This window comes from Acinonyx jubatus, chromosome B3, assembly GCF_027475565.1.
Source record: "Acinonyx jubatus isolate Ajub_Pintada_27869175 chromosome B3, VMU_Ajub_asm_v1.0, whole genome shotgun sequence".
Classification (NCBI taxonomy): Eukaryota; Metazoa; Chordata; class Mammalia; order Carnivora; family Felidae; genus Acinonyx; species Acinonyx jubatus.
Window position 1 is genome coordinate 42134021 of NC_069386.1, and position 26310 is coordinate 42160330.

The 26310-nt window shown below is 34.6% G+C and overlaps 1 protein-coding gene across 4 annotated transcripts in view; it reads left to right on the forward strand.

Annotated features, from left to right (window-relative positions):
- Window positions 1–26310, forward strand: part of VPS13C (vacuolar protein sorting 13 homolog C) — a 194350-nt gene that overhangs the window by 109357 nt on the left and 58683 nt on the right. For all 4 annotated transcript variants that reach the window (XR_008299136.1, XR_008299137.1, XM_027067401.2 and 1 more), the window contains 13 exons: window positions 284–363; window positions 933–992; window positions 2695–2857; window positions 4632–4748; window positions 6066–6169; window positions 10647–10814; window positions 12210–12514; window positions 13434–13581; window positions 17541–17691; window positions 19719–19828; window positions 22373–22542; window positions 23808–24055; window positions 25173–25402. Coding sequence is in view for 2 of the 4 variants with exons in the window: in XM_027067401.2 (XP_026923202.2) it covers window positions 284–363; window positions 933–992; window positions 2695–2857; window positions 4632–4748; window positions 6066–6169; window positions 10647–10814; window positions 12210–12514; window positions 13434–13581; window positions 17541–17691; window positions 19719–19828; window positions 22373–22542; window positions 23808–24055; window positions 25173–25402 (2054 nt within the window). In the remaining 2 variants the exon portion in view is untranslated. The remainder of the gene's footprint in view (window positions 1–283; window positions 364–932; window positions 993–2694; window positions 2858–4631; window positions 4749–6065; window positions 6170–10646; window positions 10815–12209; window positions 12515–13433; window positions 13582–17540; window positions 17692–19718; window positions 19829–22372; window positions 22543–23807; window positions 24056–25172; window positions 25403–26310) is intronic.

A 26310-nucleotide genomic window follows, 5' to 3' on the forward strand; every position in this document is an offset into this window, starting at 1 on the left:
TTGATCAAATGAATAATACCAGTACTACCAAATGTTACAAAAGCTGTAATTGGCTGCTACTGTTTTGTTTTGTTTCTAACTTTTTTTAATGGTGTTTCTTTGTCTTTTTTGTTTCAAAGCCACTTTTATTGAGGTATGATCAGGATACAGTAAAACCCTTTTTAGTATATGATTCCATGAATTTTGACAAACTTACATATGTGTAACTGGGTACTCTGTTTTAAAATACATTTGAAATGTTTGAAAGACTGACTGGAGCTGCCCTTGGTTTTTTTTCTGTTAGACTCTGCAGGAGAGCCACTTCATGTTATTAACTCTTCTAATGTAACTGAGGAACCTCTGCTGAAAATGTCACTGACCAAGGTACCTGGCTTCCTTCTAGGATTCTTAAATATTTAAATACATGAAATTATGTAGTTCTCCCATATTTAATATTTCAGTTTTCTCCCTTAAATTTTTTCATTCTAAAGCTCATTGATTATAGTGAATTATGCAAAAGCACCTGACAGTCCTGGTGATATCAATAACCTTTTGAGTTAACCTTATGTTGTTGAGTAAGTGAGTGTATACAAAGTTCTGTGGTTATCCAAAGCAAAGTTTGTTATAATCTAGATATGCTAGCATTTCCCCTACCTTTAGCATTTGCCTCTAAGTAGGAAAAGGAATTTGAGTTTTTGCTTCTATAGAATTTGAGAAATGTTTATGTGGTCAAGTTTTTTGGCACATGCCTCTTTGCCATTAAGAAATATGTTTGTAGTGTTTTCATAGCATACTTTGAAAAGTGAAGAATATATATATATGTATATACATATGTATGTATATATGTGTATGTATGTACAATGTGTGTGTATGTGTGTGTGTGTGTGTGTATATTTCAATGTTTGAATTATTAGTATTTTCGGCCCAGTGGTTTAATCTTCCACCTTTTCTAGGCAGACAGTGATGGACCAGAATTTAAAACCATTCATGAAAATACCAAACAGAGACTGAAGGTAAATATTTTGTAATTCACTATAAGGCTTTTTATATTAATGATTAAATCTAGCTTTATAGCTGTCTTCATTTGTGAGATGGTGAGGTCTAAAATTAAAACAAGGGTGACGATAATAATAGATCTAATCTTGTAGATGAAAGAAATGGATAAAGAGTTGAAATAATATTTTTACAAAAGTTGATTTAATTTCCTAAAATATTATTTTCCAGATATGAATTAATGATTACTTGTTGAGTACAAAAATAGTATGCTTTTTCCCGATTTTTCTTTCAAGTTTTTATTTAAATTATGGTCATTTAATATACAGTGTAATATTAGTTTTAGGTACAGAGTTTAGTGATTCATCACTTACATACAACACCCAGTGCTCATCACAACTGACTTCCTTAATCCCCATCATCCATTTAACCCATCCCCCAGTCACCTCCCTTCTGGTAACCATCAGTGTGTTCTCTATATTTAATAATCTCTTTCTTGGTTTTCCTTTTTTTTTTTCTTCCCATATGTTCATCTGTTTTGTTTCTTAAATTCTACATCTGAGTGATATCATATGGTATTTGTCTTTCTCTTACTGACTTATTTCACTTAACATAGTACTCTCTAGCTCCATCTGTGTCATGGCAAAGGTAAGATTTCATTCTTTTTTATGGCTGAGTTAATATTCCATTGTATATATATATATATATATATATATACACCACATCTTCTTTATCCATTTATCAGTGGATGGACATTTGGGCTCTTTCCATAATTTGGCTATTGTTGATAATGCTGTTGTAAACATCGGGATGCATGTATCCCTTTGAATCAGTATTTTTGTATCTTTTGGGTAAATACCTAGTAGTGCAATTGCTGTATCGTAGGGTAGTTCTATTTTTAATTTTTTGAAGAAGCTCCATACTCCCTTCCAGTGTGTCTGCGCCAGTTTGCATTCCCACCAACAGTGTAAGAGGGTTCCCCGTTCTCCACATCCTTGCCAACAAATAATACACTTTTTTTTTATAAAAATTTTTTTTAATGTTTATTTTTGAGAGAGAAAGACAGAGTGTGAATGGGGGAGGGGGCAGAGAGAGACACACACACACACACACACACACAGAATCCAAAGCAGGCCCCAGACCCCAAGCTGCTGGCACAGAACTACCAGCACAGGCCTGACGCAGGGCTCTAACCCACGGACTGTGAGATCATGACTTAAGCTGAAGTCAGACACTTCACCGATTGAGCCACCCGGGCGCCCCAATAATATACTTAAGGGAATTTTGTTCATGGTTATTTGGCCTAGTGTTGATGGAAGCATTAAACATTTGAATTATATATTGGCTTTATGATTAGAATAAAATTAACGACTAAGCTAAAACGTGGCTCAGTGCAAACACTGCCTGCAGTCCATTTGCGCTTATATAGTCTGTCTTGGACCCATCTGAAATGTGATTGAATTAAGGCCTGTATCTTTACTTTAAACCCACCAATTGAGGTCAGAATTACAGTTGGGCATGAGAGGGGGCAAAGTATTAGTTTATTGTCTGGTTAAGATTAACATTATAATAGTGAGTTTTTTCTTAAAAAAAAAAAGGATCTTAATTGAACTATTCTAAAATCAGCTCTTCTGCAACCTATACTTATTTGTATATGTTGAAGCTTAACATAAAAATGTCACCACATCTGAAATTTGCCTCTCTAATTGTTCATTATCTTAGGTTTCATTTTCATCCTTAGACTTAGTACTTCATTTGGAAGCTTTACTGTCCTTCATGGATTTTTTATCATCTGCTGTTCCATCCTCTGAACCTTCCTCTACTGAGAAGGAATCTGAGCTGAAACCACTTGTGGGGGAGTCCAGAAGTATCGTTGTCAAAGCTGGTATTAACTTTTGAGCATGGTCTGATTCTTTCTGTCTGAACTTTTAATAATCATGTGATAACTTATATTTTCAAGCTAAGACTAATATTTAGCAACTTAATGTGATAGCTGCTCTGACGGATTAGGATAGTTTCAAAAGAAAACGCAAATTTTATCCTTGCAGTAGTATAGAATAATTTAGTAAGGGATTTAAAATAAATGTTTAGTATTAATCATATATTTATATTTGATTTCACCATCTTTTACATAAAATAAAGTTGTATGTACTTTGTATTGATGTTTCTGTAGCCTTTAGTGCAAGTGAGAACAGAAGAAATTAAAATGTGATACAATCATGCAAAGTACAAAGGCCCATTTCAATCAGTCACATAAACCTACCTGACGCTGAACAATTTTAAATGATTTGCAGGACACAAAAGGAGGAAGAATGTTATAGAAGAGACAGACTCACTTTGGTTTCTAACAAAAACCAAAGTTTATGAGTTTAAATGACATACATATATGGACACATGTTGCTCAAGCATATGGCTTGTGCTATAAGTTAAATATGAAATATCCAGAGTGAACATGTGCCTGTTTTTAAGCCAAGTATCATTTTAATGATTTTTGCTTTCATATTACATGATGTAATATGTATATCTGATATCTGGTAATTTAATTTTCAGACCATTACCTGTTTGAGTAATATATCTGTATTACTGACATCTTTAAAGTGTTAAATTCTTAGTAATATTGGACCTAATATAAGGATCAGATTTTTTTTAATCAGGGATCAGAGCAATACTTTTGCTATAAACTAGAGTTAAAGTTTGTCTTTAATATACTTCTCATATTAATGTCCGTGGAAATACTTATTTGTATAAATGCGTACATATACACACACAGTTGAATAAATGAAAAAGCAGTGTTTAATTTCAATAAACTACAAAAGTTATTAGCCCAAAAGAACAGTCTTCCAGTATGTTTTATAGTTGATTTTTATGGTTCGAATATAGTTTTTGTGGTTTGATTTACATCTTAAGGGACAAAAATTCCTGTTATCACTTTGGTGATTAAAGACTGATGTCTGTACTTTTACAGTATTATAGGAAAAGGTCTATTTTCCTCAGGCAAGACACATCTCTAGAAAAACATCTCCTAAATTTATCAGTGAAGACCTGGACCAAAGTAGATGAAGGGAACCCATTTGTTTATGATTCTTATACACATGCACACACATACATTATATATTTTATTTTTTAAACTTTAACCTTTTATGTTTATGTCTCATAGATTTTATTTCAGGATTTTTCATGGAGAAATAGGATACAATCTAGAGAAATTGGTTCTATAGTTAAGAACACGGATTGTGTTATAGTTAATATGTATTTTATTAACTATTCTTTATTTCAGCATTTTTATGAAATGTTCTTTGATCTAATATATGATGTAAAAACAAGTTCAAAATAAAAATTTGGGAGCAATAGAATTCTAGAATTCTAATATAGAGGACTATCTTTTTTCTAAGAGGAAAAATTATGGGAAAATTTCCCTCTAGCAAATTGTACTTCTGAGGTGCTTTAAAGGTTGCCTTTATTCTTAAGTTGGGAGGGAACATGCTACTTTTTGTCTGATTGGCATTTGAAAATTGAGTCAAATCTATGTTAATTATATGTAATCTTAATGGAGGCCTTTTTGATTCTTCATAGTTCATAATGTACTTTTTATGAGTTTTACATTATTTTATCTATCATCTGTGCACTTGGCTAATCACAAGGTTTGTATTACTTTTCAGCATCCAGCAATACTTCTCAAGATGATGTGTTTGATTTAAAGGTCATAGCTGAATTAAATGCATTTAATGTCTTTATCTGTGATCAGAAGTGTAACATTGCAGATATTAGAGTACGTGGTAAGTACGTGATATTCCTTGGTGTAGGTATTTCTGTTTCTTCAGAAATAGAAACAGCACCATCACATCAGGAAGAGTAAGCTTGTGCATGGTAGATTTCTCATGAGTCATAGTTTTGTTTACTTATATTGAAGATTTTTGCAACCTTTTTAGAGATGTGCTTTGAAATGTTGGATGTGAATTTGTTATGCTTCATAGCTGACATGAAACATTTCTTGTGTATTTTTAAAATTTTAGAATAAATCGAAGGCTTAATTGCTTATGTTCTGTTTGTATTTTCAGAATAATATAATGTTAATTTAAACTGAGAAATTAATATCAGAACACGTCACTGAGAAAATGTTATTGTCTTTATTTCCCTTGTCCTTTGTGCATATATAGCATCAAAATAGAAGTATCTAAAAGAAATTTTGTAGGCTTTATCCATTATCAGCTTGATAAAAGGATAGATTGGTATTATACCATGGGTTCTTAGACCAGTCTGCCAACATTCAAATTTTGGCTCTAACACTTATTGGCTGACCTTGAGAAAATTAACCTTTCTGTATCTTAGTTCTCTCTTCTGTAAAATGGAGATAGTTATAATAGTTATTCATGGGATTGTTGTGATAGTTATAATAATTATTTGTAGGATTATATATGTATATAGTTAGAAAAGTGGTACATAGTAAACACTAGAGAAAAGATTAAAAAATAAGTACTATTCAACAAATATTACCAAGTATCTATTTCATGGGTAGCATGGTAATAGTTTGAGCTTATTACTGGGTCTTACCTGCAGACTTTCTCTTTTACTGAGGAGCTGTTTAGGAAATCATCATGCCGTTAGAAATTATCAGAATAACAAAATTTTTTTGGAGAGAAATCTTAGATTATGTTTTAGATAGATTTTATGACAGTGAATATTTATTCATCAAATTATATTCATATATACTTAGTTATCAGAGCATTAGTATTCATAATAAATGCTTGTGAGGTAGCTATTGAAGAAATACTGTGTGTCTTCCTAAATGACCACTTGTGATCTTGCAAATGCACAGGAAATTTGTTTGGAGACCTGTGATTATTTCTCTTTGAAATTTTTTTTTTTTGTCTTTAAAATTTCCACAACTTTTATGTATGGGATACCTATAGCACTTAAAGATACTGTAATCTTTATTAGGCATCTCATACATAGAAATTGATACATTTGATATGTCTAATAGTAATTTTAGTCGTTCTGTATCTTGGTAGTATATCTTTTAACTTAATTAAATGCCACTTGAACTGGTTCACTAGGATTGGGTGAAAAGTTTGTAAATGTTACATTTCCCATAGGAATGGATGCCTCTATTTCTGTGAAGCCAAAGCAGACCGATATGTTTGCCAGACTTAAGGATATAATAGTTACGAATGTTGATTTGCTGTCTATTCACAAAAAGGTAATTAAAAAACAGGTTTCAGGAAAAGGAGGCTGTGCAAGATGGCAGGGTGGGAAGATACTGAACTCACCTTGTCCCATGGCAATACCAATTCTATAGCTACAAATGGGATAATTTCCTCTGAAACAGTTTTGAAAACTAGATGAGCAGTACTTTCACAGCAGAAGATAAAATGGCCACATCGAGATGGGGGCGGTGGGGAGAGGCAGAGATGTGCTCTTGCTGCCATAGCTTGCAGGCACCCACAGCCGACACAGGGGACACCCCGTAGACGCCTGGCTCTGGTGGCCAGGTGGGATTGGGCTTCTGGGCCCCATAGGTCATGTCCTATTCAAGGCCACTCCTCCAGTGGGAGAGGTAGCTCTTTCACATAATACAAAGAAACACAGAGAATGAGGCAAGATGAGAAGGCAGAGGAAAATGTCCAAATGAAGACAAAGACAAAACCTAAAAAAAAACCCTTAATGAATTGGAAATAAGTAATTTTCCTGATAATAAGTTCAAAGTAATAGTCATAAAGATGCTCACCAAACTCAGGAGAAGAATGGATCATTAGAATGACAACTTCAACAAAGAGATATAAAATATACAAAAGTACCAAATGGAAGTCATACAGCCTAAGAATATAATAAGTTAGTTAAAATATACACCAGAGGGGCTCAGCAACAGACTGGATGAAGCAGAACAGATCATTAAGCTAAAAGACAAAGCAATGGAATTTACCCACACAGAGCAGCATAACAAGAGAATTAAAAAAAAAAAAAAAGATAACATAAGAGACCTATGAGAAACATGCGGTGGAATAATACCCATAATCTAGGAATCCCCAAAGGAGAAGAGACAGAGAAAGGGACAGAAAACTTATTTGAAGGAATAATGGCTGAAAACTTCCCTAGACTGGGAAAAGAAATATCACAGAAAGTTCTAAATAAGGTGAACCCAAAGAGTACAACACCAAGACACCAATTTTAACTAAATTGTCAAGAATTAAAGAGAATCTTAAGAACTATAGGAGAAAAAGAACTTCTTAATGTCCAAGGAAAACCACATGAGGCAGTCAGCAGATTTTCAGCAGAAACTTTGCCAAGCCAGAAGGGAGTGTCATGACATAGTCAAAGAACAGAAAGGAAAAAACTTTTAACCAGGAAGGCTCTACCAAGCAAGGTTATCATTCAGAATAGAAAGAGAGATAAAGAATTTCTCAGACCAACAAAAGCTCAAGAAGCTAAAGAAGTTTGTAACCATTATCTGGGCTTCTAACAGTGTTAAACCGACTTTTTAAGCTGAAAAGAAACGGCACTAATTAATACCAAGAAAGCATATGAAAATAAAAATCTTACTGGAAGAGGTAAATCTATAGTAAAGAGTGGATTAACCACTTATTAAAGCTAGAATGAAAGTTAATAGACAAAGGTAGTAAAAATAACTATGGTTACAGTAATTTGTTTATGGATTCAAAGGATAAAAGGGGGTAAAATGTGACATGAAAAATATAAAATGTGGGGAGACAGTGAAAATGTGGAGTTTGGGAGTGTATTCTAATTTTAGTTGTTGTCAACTAAAACAGACTGTTATCTGCATAGGATGTTTTATGTGAACCTCATGGTAACCACAAAGTAAAACTTACAGTAAATACACAAAAGACACAAAAGAAAATAAGAAAGGAATGTAAATATAATACTAAAGAATGTCCTCAAACCATGAAAAAAACTGTTACAGCTAATAGGTGAATTCAGTAAAGTTGCAAGATACAAAATTAACATACAAAAATCTGTTGCATTTCTATACAGTAATAATGAACTATCAGAAAGAATTTAGGAAAACAATCCCATTTACAATTGCATCATAAAGAATAAAATATCTAGGAGAAAAAAAAACACGTAGAAATATATTTAACCAAGTAGGTGAAAGACCTGTACACTGTAAACTATAAAACATTGTTGAAAGAAATTGAAGAAGACACAGGTGAATGGAAACATATTTTACGCTCATGGATTGAAGTAATTTATATTGTTAAATTGTCCACAGTGCTCAAAGCATTCTATAGATTCAGTGCAATTCCTATCAAAATTCCACTGGCATCTTTCATGGACTAGAACAATTCTCAACTTGTATCAAAACACAAAAGAACAGCCAAAACAATCTTTTTTTTCTTTAAATTTTTTAAATGTTTGTTTATTTTTCAGAGAGAGAGAGTATGAACGGGGAAGGGGCAGAGAGAGGGAGGCTCCAGGCTCCGTGCTGTCAGCACAGAGCCTGATGCAGGGCTTGAATTCACACTGCGAGATCATGACCTGAACTGAAGTTGGAGGCCCAACCAACTGAACCACCCAGGCACCCCCAAAACAGTCTTGAGAAAGAACAAAACCAGAGGTGTCATGCTCCCTGATTTCAAACTATTCTAAAAGACTATATTAATCAAAACAGTATGGTATTGGCCTCAAAACAGGCACATAGATAAATGGAACAGACTAGAAAGCCCAGAAATAAACCCATGTACATAAAGTGAATTTTCAACAAAGGAGGTAAGAATATACAATGGGGAAAGGACAGTGTCTTCAGTAAGTGATGTTGGACCACTATAGTGCAAAAAATGTAATTGTCAATAAAACTTGACAATTATATATAAAAGCACAAAAGTGGGGGTGCCTGGGTAGCTCAGTCAGTTAAGCCTTGACTGTTGGTATCAGCTTAGATCATGATCTCACAGTCATGAGATTGAGCCTTGTGTTGGTCTCTGTGCAAGGCATGGAGCCTTTCTCTCTCTCTCTCTCTCTCTCTCTCTTTCTCTCTCTCTCTCTCTTTCTCTTTCTCCCTCCCCCTCAACCCACCCCCTCACAACGCCTGCTTACGCTTTCTCTCTCCCCCTCTCCCTTTACCCTTCCCCCCAAAACTCCCCCTCACCCAAAAAAGCATGACCCTGGACCACTATTTTATACTATATAACAAATTTAACTCAAAATCGATGAAAGACTTGAATCTAAGACCTGCAGCCATAATACTCCTAGAAGGAAAGAGGTGGTAAGGTTCCTGACATTGGTCTTAGCTAAGATGTTTTCTTGGATCTGACCCCAAAGGCAAAAGTAACAAAAGCAAACATTTTTAAATGTGACTACATGGCACTAAAAAGCTGTATGGCAAAAGAAACCATCACCATACCAAAAAGTAGTCTACTGAATGGGAGAAAAGTTTGCAAATCATATATCTGACACGTGGTTAATATCAAAAATATATGAAGAACTCCTACAACTCAATAACACACACACACAGAAAAATCAATCTGGTAAAAATTGGGCTAGAGGATCTGAATAGGCATTTTTGCAAAGAAGACATACCAGTGGCCAACAGGCACATGAAAAGGTGCTCGGTGTCACTAATCACTAGAGAAATGCAAATCAAAAACACAATGAAATATCACTTTACACCTGTCAGAATGGCATTTATTAAATAGACAAGAAATAATAAGTTTTGGTGAAGATGTGGAGAAAAGGGAACTCTCATGCCCTGTGGTTGGGAATGTAAATTGGTACAGCCACAGTGGAAAATAGTATGGAGGTGGCTCAAAAATTAACAAAAGAACTTTCCTTCATATGATACAGCATTTTCACTTCTGAATATCTATCTGAAGAAAACAAAAACACTAAAGGGGGGAAAGATGCTGATACATGTAATACGGGTGAATCTCAACATCATGATTAATGAAAGAAGGCAGATATAGAAGAGAACATATAGTATGAGTCCACTTACATGAAGCTCTAGAAAAGACTGAGAAAGAAGATCAGTGGTTGTTGGATCTGGGTTTTGGGGAGGGATCAGGTTTTGGCTAAAGGGGAGGAGCTCAAAAGAACTTGTTGGAGTGATGAGGTGTTCTGTATCTTGTTTTGGTGTTACATATGTGGGTAGTATAAATTTGTCAAAATTTTTCAGAGTATACACTTCAGATGAGTGCATTTTATATATGCAAATTATACCAAAAAAAGTTAACTTAATAAGTTAATTCACAAAAAACTAGAATGTACAGATTAATAGAAACTAAAAAGTAAATATCAAAAATTATTTTAATGAAAGATAATCTCTGCATTGGTATTTATTTAGTTCTGATTTTTATGTATGGTATGCCTTTACTCATTTGTTCATTATGTGTTTATTAATTGTCATGTGTTAGGCACTTTAAGGATTGAGCACGAATATGGTTATTGTATGCTCTCACTTTGTGTATAGTAGATTAGATGATTTGTAAGTCATGTCTGACCAATTAAATGATTGATTATTTCCACTGGTTAAAACAACTTTTGTAGAAATAGGAAAAAGTTTTATTAAGTAAGATATTTTTAGCTAATAATTTATTGAAGGTTGAATTTAAATGGTGCTTCTTTATATATCAAGGATTTTTTAATAAGGAAGCTATTTATAGTATAGCTCTTTTGAAATAATATAGCTCTTTTGATGTAATAACCAGTTAATTTAATACTTTTAGGCTGTCTCTATTTTGGGAGATGAAGTCTTTAGGTTCCAAATGACTCTTTATCCAGGTGCCACAGAAGGAAAGGCCTATGCTGATATGTCGAAAGTAGATGGGAAACTTAGTCTCAAAGTGGGTTGTATTCAAATTGTTTATGTTCATAAATTCTTCATGTCTCTTTTGGTAAGTTTGTTTTAAAATATATTTATTTCTCATTGAGGTCTAAATATCTTTGCCTATACATCTGTAACTAGGTAGTCAAAATCTTTACTACCAGGGCTATGTGGTAAATACTGAAATGCTGAACACAATATTATAGTGAAGGAAATCCTTTATGTGGTGGATACCCAAATGAATTTTTGTTATTGTTCTCATTCTTTTACATTTCCATAGTTCTACTTTTTGTTGTTTTACTTTAGGTATTTTCAGTGTTGTTTTATGAAATACCCTTAAAGGTATTTAGCTACAAGAATTTTTTTAGGAGCTCCTCAGGCTTATGAAGGACTAGTATTGGAATTTACAACTTTTGAATATAATTGTAATCAAAAAGTCTATAAAATTATTTTCTTTTAATTATTATTTCCATGTAAATGTCATGGGCTGAAGAGTTTAAATCTGCCTATGCCTCTTAGCAAGACTGATATTTAGGGCTTTTAGTCATGGATTTCTACCTACACCACATGTTTTATTCTTCTGGAAGGTAATTTTATTTGGAGAAGGGGCAATTTAATTCACTCTATATTATTAGCTTCAAGAATATTGCTTCTAAAAGTCATCTTTTCTTCATTGGGAAAAATATGTTTTTAGTTGAAATTGAGATGAAATGCATCTTACTTTAAATGAAGTAATTTGGACTCTTGCTAATGATTGCAAGTTTATAGACCCTTAAGCATCTTTGCTTATGCCTGAGTACACTCAGAAAAAAAAAAAAACTTCAGAAATAAGCTGACATTTCTTAGTTTCTAACAATAAACTTTTTTTTCCTGTGCCCTAGAGGTACAAAATTGAACCTCTGTGAGAGAAGTAAATTGCTGTCCTTTTACTTACATTTGAATTTATTTTATTTATTTTTTTTTAAGTTTACTTATTTATTTTGAGTGGGGGGCAGGGGCAGAGAGAGAGGGAGAGAGAATCCCAAGCAGACTCCGTGCTGTCAGCACAGTGCTCTATGCAGGGCTCTGTCTCACTGACTGTGAGATCATGACCTGAGCAGAAATCAAGCATCAGATGCTTAACCTACTGAGTCACCCTGGTACCCCTATTTACATTTGAATTTAAAGTGACAAACACTCGTGAGTAAAGGGAGATGTAAAAAAGAATTGCCAACAAAAATTTCTCATAAAAAAACAGATAATTCTGAAATACATAAAATGAAAGTTAAAAGACTCTTGTTTCTATAGGTAATAGTTGTTAATATTTTAGAGTGTGTCTTTCTGGACAGTCTCCATATATACAATCATAAATAGCCTCTCTTTTGTTTTACTATTTTATTTAGTTTTTCTTTTTTAAAGAAAATGCTTTTTAAAGTTAATCCTGTTTTTTTTTAAAGGAAATCTAAATATCTATCTCTTCCAATAGAACTTCCTCAACAATTTCCAAACTGCCAAAGAAGCTTTGAGCTCAGCCACAGTCCAGGCTGCAGAAAGGGCTGCTTCCAGCATGAAAGACTTGGCTCAAAAGAGTTTCCGCCTTTTGATGGATATCAACTTGAAAGCACCGGTTATTATTATTCCTCAGTCTTCAGTATCGCCTAATGCTGTTATAGCAGATCTGGGTTTAATCAGAGTTGAAAACAAATTTAGCTTAGTTCCTATGGAACTTGATTCTCTTCCTCCAGTCATTGACAAGATGAGCATTCAACTAACTCAGTTGAAGTTGTCCAGGTATACATATATAATCCAATTGTGTACTACTTCTAGAAATATAATTCTCATAAAATCTTTTCAAGGGGTAAAATACTCTCACTCTTTGTGGTTGTCATTCCTTATTTTTTAACCGTGACCATTGGGTTTTGGTCAGTGGTAATAGTTGTGCACCTCATGGAATCTTCATTTTGTGTTACTACATTTATTATGTGGCTTTTTCCATTTTATAAAAATTTACTATTATAAAATTAAAATTTACTCAATAATAATTTCGATTTATTTTAGTTATTTTTCACTTTGCACATAGCTATTTTCTGTAGACAGAAGCAGACTTCTTAAAATGTACTAAAAGTTAAGATTTTTTTTCCTCATTTCCAAACCTTGTCACGTTTGGGAATGCTCAGTGTGGTATCTAAAGGATTATTGAATCCAAATGGGAAAGTCTTGGGTCTGTTGAATGACAAGAGTCATTCATTTGGTTGTGCAAATGGTTGTTGGCAGTCATGCTTGAAATGACTATTCACCATATGTTTGTTTAATGTGTAGGTTTGGTGAGTTTTTCCCTTTGAGTTTGGAGAAGTACCAATAACACAAAACTAAGGATTATGTAGAGTTTCTTTGCCTTTTTTAGGAGGATGTTAAACATTTGTTTGTATAACATTGTACTAGTTGCTAATATTGAATAGTCTTTGTGGAAGGTAATAAATAGTTTAATAGTCATACTCTTTGTCTTTGGAATCAGCCTTGCCTAGATTTTATTTTAGAAAGCTCTTGATTTCTTCTGATTTGGATTGATTTGTGAAAAGAAGCATGTTCTAGAAGAATTCTGATAGCAGCCTTCAGCATCCAGGAAAACTGGAAACTTACACAATATGATAGTCTTCATTTTAAAATGTAAATTTAAAAAATACAAAACAAATTCTTGTTCATCTTTCAGAACTATTTTGCAGTCTGGCTTGCCACAACATGACATTGAAATTTTAAAACCAGTCAACATGCTATTGTCCATACAACGAAATTTAGCAGCAGCATGGTATACGCAGATTCCAGGGATGGAGATAAAAGGAAAGCTAAAACCTATGTTGGTAAGTGTATGTATACATTATGTGAAAATTGTGAGTAGGCTTTTAGCATTGATCACAGTCCAGTTCTAGTGTACATCAGAAGTGGTAATGCCTTGGGACGCCTGAGTGGCTCAGTCAGTTAAGCCTCTGATTTCAGCTCAGGTCATGATCTCATGGTTCATGGGTTTGAGCCCCCCGCGTCAGGCTCTGTGCTGACAGCTCAGAACCTGGAGGCTGCTTCAGATTCTATGTCTCTCTCTGCCCCTGCCCTGCTTGCTCACTCGCTCGTTCTCTCTTTCTGTCTCTCTCTCTCTCAAAATAAATAAATAAACATTAAAAAAAAAGTGGTGATGCCTTAAATGGGAGTATTTGTTAACTGAAAATGAAGTCATCCTAATTCTCTTTTTTTTATTTCACTTTAGTCACATATCTGGTAAAGCCAGCAAGAAGTCCGAGATAAAACCTACTAGAGTTTACTGAACATATTATTAGTCATTTTGGAAAGGTCTGTTACAGTTTTAAGGCACTTGAATTGTAAGCCAGTATAAAGTAAGATTTAAATACCACATTCAAAATACCATAGGAGTATTCTTAATGTTTAAAAGCACTCTTTTAATTCAAAAATAGAACTTACGTGGCACATGGGTGACTCAGTCAGTTAAGCATCCAACTTCGGCTCAGTGTATCATCTCATGGTTCTTGAGTTTGAGCCCCATGTTGGGCTCTGTGCTGACACCTCAGAGCCTGGATCCTGCTTCAGATTCTGCATTTCCCTCTCTCTGTCTCTCTGCCTCTCCCCCACTCACACTTGCTCGCTCTCTCTCTCAAAAATAAATAAATAAACATTAAAAAAAAAGCGAACTTTTTAAAAAAGTTTATTTATTTATTTATTTAGAGAGACAGTGTGTGTGTGAGAGAGGGACAGAGAGAGAGAAAGGGAGAGAGAATCCTAAGCAGGCTCCGCACTGAAGCATGGGGCTCAAACCCATGAACTGTGAGATGCTGACCCAAGCCAAAACCAAGAGTTAGACGCTTAACCAGTAAGCCACCCAGGCACCCCGAAAAGTGGACATTTTAAATAGATGTGTACATTTGGTAACCTATAAATACAGCATTGTTTATAATAGTGTGATTATAGGTTTCCATGTTGACTCACTGGGAGAGATGGTATTGGTCAAAGGTGGTAATGGAAGTGTAGGAGTCCTGTGGTTCTCCTGTGCATGTTTGTGAGACCACTGAGGACAAGCAGTAGGGTATAGGGGAGGACCGAGAGTGACTAAACTGAGTGTGTGAAAAACAAATAAAAATTTAGTAGTTTAGAAGTTTGTGATACCTGTGATTACTTCAGAGTTAGTTCTAAGATAAAACAGAACGGTCAAAGAGTTCTACTCAGGAAGAAGTTAAAACTGAAGTTTGTTGTAGGATGAAGTGTCCTTTGTGTAGTTATGAGTGGATATAATATAAGGGAAGAGTGTCTCTTTAGGGTATTTATTCATAAAGATTTCTCTATTTCAGAGTATGCAACTCTCAGCTTCTCCCTTGCTGTTAAGAGATTAGATCTCAGGGCTAATATCTGACCTTTTCCCCTTGCTTTCAAGGATTGTGTGGTTCTAGGTTTGCTGAAAGCAAAAGTAAAACCTGTATTTCTGTCAGTAGGAGAATATGGACTAAGGGACAGTATATTCATATTATGGGCAGTATAAAGCAGATAAGGTGAGTGAGCTAGAACTATATGAAACAAAATGGGTATACCTTAAACATAAAAGTGGAAAAAATTGAGTTGCAAAATGAGAGTACAATTCTATATTATTTCAAATTTTATAACAAACAATAGACATTGCTGTGTGTGTGTTTGCGTTGTGTGTGTGTGTGTGAACTGTTTGTAGGGAATTCAATAGTGGTAAATATAAGAAAACATTCATGGGAAGAATAATTCTCTAATTCAGGATAGTGTCTCGCTGAAAAGGAGTGTAGCTGGGATGGAGTCTCATAGAAGTAAACATAGGTCTTCAACCATATCTATAATGGAGGAACAAGATCTAAAGGAAATGTAGGAAACTGTAAGATTTGACAAAGCTAGATGATAGGTACACTGGGGAGGATTATTGTATTCTCTCTGCTTTTCCTTTATGCTGGAAGTATTTCAAAAGAAAGACAAAAAGTAACAGATCCAGCATTTTAACATCAACGTGTGATCATCACTTTAACTAAAAGGACGCCTGTTAAATCAAGATGCAGCCTTAGTGGGTACAGTTTCCACTACCTGATGTGTCAGCAATCCAGGCCTCTGAGAACACCCCCTCATTGGTGTGAGTCTGTACTTTTTCTGGGTGTAGCTAAGAAAGGGTATCAGGTAGGTGACATCAGTGGGTTGAGTAAATCAGTTTGACAGTTCTTAAACAACTGTGGGGCCTTGTCTCAAATTGTCATTCACGCTCACAGAAGGGTTTCAGCCACAGCAAACCAGAGGGGATGGTGAAGTTCACTGCTTTCCAGGTAGTTGTAATATCTTGGTTGGTATCACACGTGGGAATGAATACACAGGGAAGTTCTGGGGAGTTAAAGTGACATCTATTTTCTTGGAGCAAACAAGAAATCGTTGGTTATTATCTCATGCTAAAGTATCTCCCCATTTTCATTTAGGCTGGGGTCAGGCAGTTTTTCTGTCAATAAGGGCCTGTATTTGGGGAACAAAGTATTCTGTGGTATTCAGAGGAGAAGGTGCTGTGAATGCATGCATGCCTGTGTGAAGTTGTGTTTAAGTATTTGGAACAGTCTTTTGGACCGCTCTATGTGTAGGGAAAATGTACAAAAGATAGAAAGATTAAAAGGTTTAATGGTTCTTGGCAGCCAGTAGCAACTTTGTTCTAGCTACTTCATGTTTTGCAGGCAGCTAGGAGGAAGATGGTATTATTTCTTTTTTAAAGATTAAGAAACCTGAGTTAAGGAGGCTAAGAAACTTGGCAAATAGCACAGCCAGAAAGTGGTAGCGTTGATACAGTGCTGCCTGACTCAAAAACTGTCTCCCTCCCTCTTTGCTTCTTCATTTCTTTTTCTTTTTCTTTTTTTCTCTCTCTCGCTTTCTTTTTCTTTAAAAATTTTTAATATTTATTTGCTTTTGAGAGAGAGAGAGACAGAGTGTGAGTGGTAGAGGGGCAGAGAAAGAAGGAGACACAGAATCTGGAGCAGGCTCCAGGCTCTGAGCACAGAACCGGATGCAAGGCTCGAACTCATCAACTGTGATATCATGACCTGAGCCAAGGGCAGCTGCTTAACTGGCTTAGCCACCCAGGCACCCCATCACTTACTTACTTTGTTTGTTTGTTTGTTTCTTCCTTCCTTCCTTCCTTCCTTTGTCACACATTCCCTTTTGTAAAGGTGGGAGATCAATAAGATGCTCCTTTTCTGCTCTGTGTTTTTGTTTTAAAAAATTCTTCGTGATGCATTACTTACTGTTCTAAGTGGCATTATTCTTGATAAGTTGCACAAATATCTTAGGTATGTCCAGATGCATATTTACAGGGAATAAGAGCTCCATTGCAGGAGAGTATCTTTTTACTTCTTGGTAGAGACTAGAAACTGAACAACACTCTTCCTGTATTAAGTTTGGATGGGAGTGAAGTGGAGGAGGGAGCTGATAACTGGGTGAGAAGAGAGAGAGTCAGAGTGGCGATGGGGAGAGAAGGAGAGGAGAGAGAAGCACAGGTCCAGGAACAGTAGAAGAAAGATAGGAACAGACCGGGAAGAAGAATGAAATAGGCAGGTGCTTGGGCGTGGGATCAGACAGAAGGGTGCTTTACACAACAATAATGTCTCCTACTATACAATGAAATACTTGTTTCCTGTATTTACTGTCCCAACTCTTTTTTTTTTTTTTTGCTTAGGTGAACATTGAATTTGAGGAACTGTAAACTGAGACATGGATATGATATTCTGCTTTTTTATTACTTATATATTAACAATTTATTGTTGCTTTCTAGGTTGCTCTCAGTGAAGATGACTTAACAGTTCTAATGAAAATTTTGCTGGAAAATCTTGGAGAAGCTTCTTCACAGCCAAGCCCTACACAGTCTACCCAGGAGGCTATAAGAGTAAGAAAAGATGTTCTGGGTGGGCCTGACCACCTCAAAGGTATAAATTAATGAAGATTTTTGCTTTGATTATGGAGGAAAATTAGTGTTAATGCTGTATTTATGTATAGTGGTATTTTTAGTTGTCTAGCACAATGTGTTATGAACTGTTTCAATACTGTATTATTTACTGTGGAAAATTGGCTGGTACAGGGCCTGGGGCTGCCTTGGAGCTCCCAAGGGAAGGAGGTATGCTCATTGTCTTCCATAAGGGGAGGGGCCACCTATTGTTTGCAGGATACATGTTTGCCCTTTACTTCTAACTGCTGAATTTGCTGAGTTTAGGAGCCACGGAGGTGGTGTACCTTGAGAAATAGCAAATTAGGCATGTAGCATGGCAAGGTCCAAAATTATCAAGAGAAAAAAGGACCTCAGTATCCTACTCAAATGACTGGCCCAAGAGAAAGGAAGGTCTTCTGGTACAAAAACAGCTTTACTAATCTGGCTTTATTAGAGAATGATACAGTCACATACATAAGGGAATTTTCTGGATTATTACAATGGAATCATTTAAAAGCACTGAGCCTTTTAAATTCATCCATTTTTAAAGGATAATTTTTATAAAAGAAAAGTGTCTTTCTTGCTCAAGATAGTTATATAAAACATAATTTTATTTTTTTCATCATTTAAAGTCATTTACGTGAACGTATGTTTTATTAGACTGTAACTAGGTTAATATTTCCATGGCTTCCCCTTCTGTTGAATGGCCCCCGACTGCTGTGCTTTTATAATGAATGCTCAGATCATCAGCTATTACTTAAGAAAGCAGTACATAAAAGTGTCAGTTAATAATATCATTAACATTGCTTCTCTTGTATTTAGGCCCAGTGTGTTTTGAAATTGCAAAATAAATGACTAGAGTTGTGTGCAGAAAAGGTTTTTGTTTCAGGTGGATAGTTAGTGTTACATGGGGTTGGTGAGGTGAGCATCTTCTTCCCAGACTGGGAGTATGCTCCAGTACAGTCCAGACAAACACTAGATAAGCAGGCTATTGCTGTGATTAGACCGGAACTATGTGCAGATGATTAAAAACAGCAGGTAGGCTGTATGTGATTAAATCAGGAGCTCATTATGTTCAGCTGTGGTCAATTTGTGTCTTTGGCTCTGGCTATATGGTTAACATGGTCCTTGGGAAAAGTTGTGAATTCAGAAAGCTGCAAAGATGGTGGAGATGGGAATATGAATTACTTTCAGGAAAAGTGAAGGGAAAAAACCCTAGCATTTTCCAACATGGCGAAGCCTTTATGTGGTTAAAGTTATGCAGTGTTTGCTCTTCCAGTATCTTGTAAGAGCATTTCCCTATAAATGATCAAAGGATAGACTCCATCTCCAAAAGAGTTGATAAAATCAGTTTCTAAGAGTGATTGAAAACAGTATCTGTTTTTATTGTCTAAAACGTTTTTGCCTAAAGATGAGGGAAAGGACTAAATTGCTTCTTGAAATCTCTTTTCCCCCAGAATTCCAAAGGCTCCCTGGCCCATATTTTATTTGAGCACTGTTTGTCTCTGCTCTTGAATTATATTCCGTTCTTGTAAATGTAATGAGCTGGGTGGTATAGGTAATTAAAGATAGCGAGAAATACATTATGCTAGCAGAGGATCTATTATTGACTAGTCTGTTCTAGGACAAAATATTTTATTTTTCTCTGCCTCTAATTTCATAATCTCTTAACACTGGCTTATAACCATTTAGGTTAAATGCTTTGATAATTGTAAATTACTCTATGATGAACAGTCCTGCTGTGGGGGGCTTTAAAAAAAAGTTGTTTGGATACTCTCCAAGACCCCTTCTTTTTTGTTGCTTCTTTTAAAATGTAGATGGTCTCCCTCTGTCATTTTTCCCTATACTAAATATATATAGAATAAATCATTGCCATTTTAATTAATTCTCATAATATGATTTAAAGAATCCTAAAAAGTATGATACATATTTAGAATAATAGGTTATCATCTTTGCTTTTTAAATAAGTGTAAAATAATGTACCTACTTAAAGCTTTTTAATTTTCATTCTTATGTTTGAACCATCAGAACAAGATATGACAGACACAAAGCTTTCTGTGGACCAAAATGTCACTCTCCAATTTGACTTTCACTTTGAATCTCTTTCCATTGTCCTTTATAACAATGATATAAACCAGGTATGTAGTAAATTTATTTAGAAATACATCTTCAGTTATTGATACTTAATTTTAAAACATTGACATTTTTTCATTTGAATTAAAAAAATAATTAAAAAATTAATATGTCTATTAAACTCTTATTTGGCCTACAGAATATCCATTGGTCTTGCTCTGTCTTCACTTTGTTAGTATTTCTAATCTTACTCAGCTAAGGAAAAATTTTTACTTCTTTTGGTAACATTAGCCCTGAACTACTTAGATCCATCTCTAGTAGAAGAATTTTATATGTGAGTAATTAATTATATGTGTAATTTTGTTACATAGCTATAAATGTGTACATATATAGCTGTATAAGAATAATTTAGTAGTGGCTTTGGAACCTTGGAGGATTCTTTTAAAATTCATGATTATCCAGGATATAAAAGCATTAATTATGTTTCTATTAAATAAATTTTATATGTAATAGATTTGTATTAAGGATACCGATTAGTGGATACAAGAACCAAGTATAGTGCCATGATTTGAAGTAATTAATGTACCAGTGCTATTTTAGAAAGCTATTTGTTGTTATATAGATAGTATCTTCAATAAATAATTTTATTATATCAATTACATAATATCATAATACTCATAATAAATACATCATATTATAATACCCACAATTTGCATTGATTATGTCTGTTGTTATTGTCCATTCATGTTATCTTATGTTTCAAATTGTTATCTAAGTTATTCATATTGCTCTTGAGCCTTGGGCTAGTGTCTGTCATTTATGCAGTAAACTACTTTCATTTCTAATGTTTAATGTTAATGAAAAAATAAAAAACATGACCTATGGGAAATGAATAGTTAAATGTATTCTTCATTGCACTTAAGGTACCATCATTCTACTGGTGCCCCAGCCTTAGAATGTTGATATTTTCTTTTACTTCCTTCTTTATTTGACCTTTATTCATTTGACACTGAGTATTGCCATTTTTTTCTTTGTTCTTTCCTGATACTTCTCATTGCTACTTTATTTGAAACTTCTTAGCTTACCCTTACTGTAATGGCTTCCTTGTTCGTTGCTCTTTTTCCTCTCATCCACACCAGACATTGGCACAAGTTCACTTTCCTAAATGAATTTCGTGTAGCCGTTTATAACTTTTTACTCTACTAAAAAACATTCGGTATTAGGTTGTCTGAATTGTACCTTATTAAAAAAAGTTCAGTCACTCCAAATTGTTTACATTAGTAGCTGTACTAGTATATTGTGATCAGTAGGTGTGTCACAGGTCATTTCTGTTCATAGTTACAGACCAGAAGCTTGTGAATTATTTACATTTTTATAGCTTACATTCCAAATTTGCCATTAATAATGTCAATGTCTGACCCACGTGCATACAATGTACCGTCTTGAGTGATGGATGTAGTTATAACCAATGTACCAGGAATTGCACATCACCAATACCTCTTATATCAATGCCATTGTCTATAGTGAGCAATTAGGACTTCACTTTCCTAAAGAGATTTTTGTTAGTTGTTTTGTTTTGTTTTTTTCCTTCTTTTTGGGGGGTGGTTGTATATTTAACCTTTAGAATTTGCAGGATGTGTTACATACCTTTAGATGTAGAATTTGCAGGATGTGGGCATACCTTTAGAATTTGCAGAATGTGTTACAATTAAAGATTGAGATCCTTTTACCTGTTAATGAAAGTTTAAATCTTTAGTTTGGGAAGTGGGACCTCATTAGGCCCCTGTATTTCTTCCCACCTCTCATTCCCTACCATTCTTTAATTGAAATATTCAAACTTAAGCAGCTAGTACCTTGTACCCTTATAGCATCTCTGAATTGTTTACTCGTGTTTTTTCCGCATCTGGAATGTCTTCTCCTTCCTCTTACCCCATCTGATCCCGCTTAGTCTCTGAGGCTCAGTTCAGTTATCATCTTCTTTCTGAATTTTTCTCAGCCCACCAGTGATCTCTTTGACCTTCTGAGTTTTGCTATTTGTACTCTTTACCTAATCACTTAATATTCTTTGTGGAATATGGGGGGATTAAATATGAATAAATAAGTGTCTGCATGTCAGTCTTTGATCATTTACAGTCTACAGCATCTCCTTGTCATGTTTGTTATAGTGTGTTTCTATTTTCTATATTTATTAGGGTGTAAGCTCGCTGAGATCACCTACTATATTTTATCCTTTCTCATAAACCCCATAGTTCCTTTCACGGTGTTTTTTGTTTTTTGTTTTTGTTTTTGTTTTTAACAGAAGACTTAATTAAATATTTATTAGTTAGACTGATTGACAAAAACATTTCCTGAATATCTTTATTTGCATTAAACTGTGAGATAAATTTTTATATATTAACCATTGTTGAATATCAACACATGTATTTTTTATATGTACATATACACTTACAAACACATGTATTATTCTGTTTTATTCTTGTGTTTTAACACCCATGCTTCTAAATTTTGTTGTATCAGTTTGCCTTTTGTCTCTGAGTTAAGAAATGTGTTTAAAAGTCATTACATAATATTTAGAGATACTGATTCTTTTGCTTGAAAATACACCACAGGAATCCAAACTTTCATTTCACAATGACAGTTTCCGGCTTGGTGAACTCAGACTACATCTTATGGCCTCTGTAGGGAAGATGTTTAAGGATGGCTCAATGAATGTTAGCCTTAAACTTAAGACATGCACACTTGACGATCTCAGAGAAGGCATTGAGAGAGCAACATCAAGGTTTGTCATCTCTGAACTTGCTGTACGTTATTTAAGGCTGACATTATACCTGACATTTGGTTGCTAGGCTTGGGATTATCAAAAGAGATCTTTGGTCATACTTCAATTTAAACTGCATCAATAAATAGTGCTAATATCAGATTCAGTTCCTATGAAATTTGAATTAAAGGGAAATTTAATAATAAAATGGAGTACTGTCTTAAAAGCAGGAATTAAGAGAATGTAAGAATTTTAATAATGAAATTCACATAGGGTGGTTTGTTGGTAACATAGTTTTCTAAATTGTCCCCAAAAGGCAGGTTCTTTTTTTTTTTTTTTTCCAAAAAAAAGCCTGAAAGTTTCTGATCTTTTCTTTGTCTTACTTGTTTTGTCTGTATATTTTAAACCACTATTCTGAAATTTTTTCCAAGTTTTACTAGAAATGTAATCCCTAGCATTTTCACATTATCAAGCCAGTACTTAAACATTAGTTTATATTAGCCTCCTGTAAAGTGGGAAATAATGTAACTTTAATTTTCTAATTATATATTTATTCCTTTCTCAAATATTGAGACATACTCTTTTTGCCCTTGATGTTCTTTGGAGAAAAACTATGCTGCTCCCTAACCAGGGGCTCCATTGAATACATACTGGATACTTCTGAGCTCTTTGTGTTTCCTAGAGATGAATAAATGAGGAAAGAGTGCTATCATGCAACCAGGTTTTCTAGTTTGCAAATTTCGTGTTTGCGGTAGCTGTCTGCTACTATATAGGCAAGGGTAAGGCCATCATCTGTTTGGTAACCTGTTCTTCCCAGCATGTGTGAGGATATGTGGCAACTATCACTGCAGACACTTGATAAACACTGGCTGATTTGAATTGGATTGAATACTTTTGGACTCAAATTATATAGGATGATCTTTGGAGATAAATTTGTTCAGGGAGGTTTTATTTTGTAAACTAATGTAAAGAGATTGACCTTTAAATTTTGTGGGACCACATTAATGTGTTTTGTTAATTCCTTTTAGTAGTCATTCATTTATTTTCCTGCTACTGTATTATAATTATAAAATAATCTGTAATTGCTTAAAAACATGGATCTTGCTATAGAGATTAGGAGACTATGTCCTAGTTCCTAATTAGCTGATTAGACCCCAGTTAACGTTGACCTGTTTTCTGTTCAGATTAAAAACTCAAGGGTGAAACAAAGACTATTAAGGTGTATAGGAAATTTTTCATCTTTTAAATTATTTTTGCAAGAATAAAATAATGTATATATTTTTTAGAATGATTGATAAAAGGAATGATCAAGATGACAACAGTTCTATGATTGATATAAGTTACAAACAAAGCAAAAATGGAAGTCATGTTGATGCTGTTCTTGACAAGCTGTATGTATGTGCCAGCGTGGAGTTTCTGATGACTGTGGCAGATTTCTTTATCAAAGCTGTGTCTCAGAATTCAGAAAATATGGCAAAAGAAGCACAGATTCCACTACGACAGACAGCCACAGCAAAAATCAAGATGGAGAAAGGTTAGAATTTATCTGTTGTAGATGACAGCTTGTTGTATATTTTAACAAAGATTACAAGAAAAAAGATGAATGGACAATTCAAGAAAGTAAAATACTCTTTCCAATTTAAATATATGCTGTGGAAAACTTTTAGTAAGCATAAATTTTTAAGAGGTAGAATAGAAATATATATTGGATTAGGGGCTAGGAAACCCCTGTTCTGGTTCCAACTCTGCCATTAACATTTCTTTACTTACCCAAAAATAGAGGGAGTTAATCTGGGTCTTTGGTTGGGAGACTGTCTTATAGAAGGGCAGTCTTTTATTCAGAGAAAATATATGGAAGAATTATATCCATTGAAGCAATTGAACAGATAGAGGCAGAAGGTGATATTGGACCACCCAGCATGATGCCCCTGGACATCACCGTAAACACCTTAAACTAAGGGGAGTGTGTGCAAATGTCTGGTCTTGATGTACACCGAAGTCACTTCCCTGCTCTATAAATTACTCTAGCATTACCAAGTAGATCAGTGATTTTCTTTGTTAAATTATAATTGTCTCAGGTCAGGCATTTATCTTTCTAATGCATAATTCAGCAAGATTGGAAAATACCATTCACTGGCAAGGTCAGAATTTTATTTTTTCATTTACCTTTCCTAAACAGTAATTATATATCTCTATATTCATATACATAGTTAATGTATTAATCCTATAGATTGTAGGACACTGATTATGTGTTTTATAGTGAAGTCAGAGTCAGCTTTATCAGAGTCTCTTATCCTCTTCCTGTTATTACCCTCTCCTGTTTTCCCCTCCTGTCTCTGCAATGTAACATAAAACACATTCATGTGTTCATATGTGCACACACCTTAATTCAGACAAAACCAACTTCAAAACGAGATTATTCTTGCTAGGTCAAAGTGGAAATGATGTTGTGTCAGAGATCAGATTGCATTATCCCGCACAATCAGCATTTGTTAATAATTTATCATTAGTATTAGTCAGCTACGGTTAATTCTGCCATATCCCATATAGCAAGATATTAGAAACAACCTAGCAACTTATAGATAGTATATACTCAAGTGACAAGATATATTTTGTGACATATTTTTTGGTTGCTTTTTTTGTTTTTTCAGATGACTCTGTAAGACCAAATATGACTTTAAAGGCCAAGATCACAGATCCAGAAGTGGTATTTGTTGCCAATCTGACAAAGGCCGATGCTCCTGCTCTGACAGCCTCATTCCAGTGTAACCTGTCTATGTCAACCTCCAAACTTGAACAGATGATGGAAGCTTCTGTGAGAGATCTTAAAGTCCTTGCTTGCCCTTTTCTCAGAGAAAAAAGAGGAAGAAACATTACTACAGTAAGAATTGCCTTATATTCTAAGCACGGATTGAAGATTGGCAGAAATGGTGGATTCGTAGAATCCTAGAATGTGAGAGCTCTGTAAGACTTCAGAGATTATTTACTACAAATTTGAGGTTTAAAGTTAAGGTTGAGTTCCGAAGATGTTAAATGATTCAGCCATGCTGCCATTGGCAGAACTGGGAGCTGCCTTTAAACTTTTTCCTTTCATTGTACCATCTTTTGTGGAACAGTAGTTGAATTTTAGTACAAATCAGCATTGAAGTCATGTGACCAAAGAGATTGTTTTTGCTGTATTAAAAGTTAACTTCATGGGCACCTGGGTGGCTCAGTTGGTTAAGCGTCTGACTTCACCTCCGGTCATGATCTCACAGTTCGTGAGTTCAAGCCCAGCATCGGGCTCTGTGCTGACAGTTCAGAGCCTAGAGCCTGCTTCGGATTCTGTGTCTCCCTCTCTCTCTGCCCCTCCCCTGCTGTGCTCTGTCTGTCTGTCTCTCTCTCTCTCAAACATTAAAAAAAAAAAGTTAACTTCAGTTATGTGTTCAAGTTATTGCTTAAAAAATATTTTAGTTAATTGATTGCCATACCAATAAGTTTTAAATGTTACATTGAGAATTTTACATTAAAGAGGATTCATTGTATTATATGACTCATTTGCAGTTATATTAAATTAGGAAAATTTATGACCAAGTGGCTTACATAAAGAAATGCAACATTAGACTTAGTCTGTACTTTGTCATGAAGCATTCTTGAGCAGGATCATCTTTTGGCATGTCACAGAAAGCTTATAATTAATTGATTACTCCAGAAAAAGCTTTTCCTAAATTTTTTTTTAAATGTAAGTAATACAGTACTAATTCCTCCATTGAGTTGAGGTGTAAGGTTAGTTTACTTATTCAATTGAGG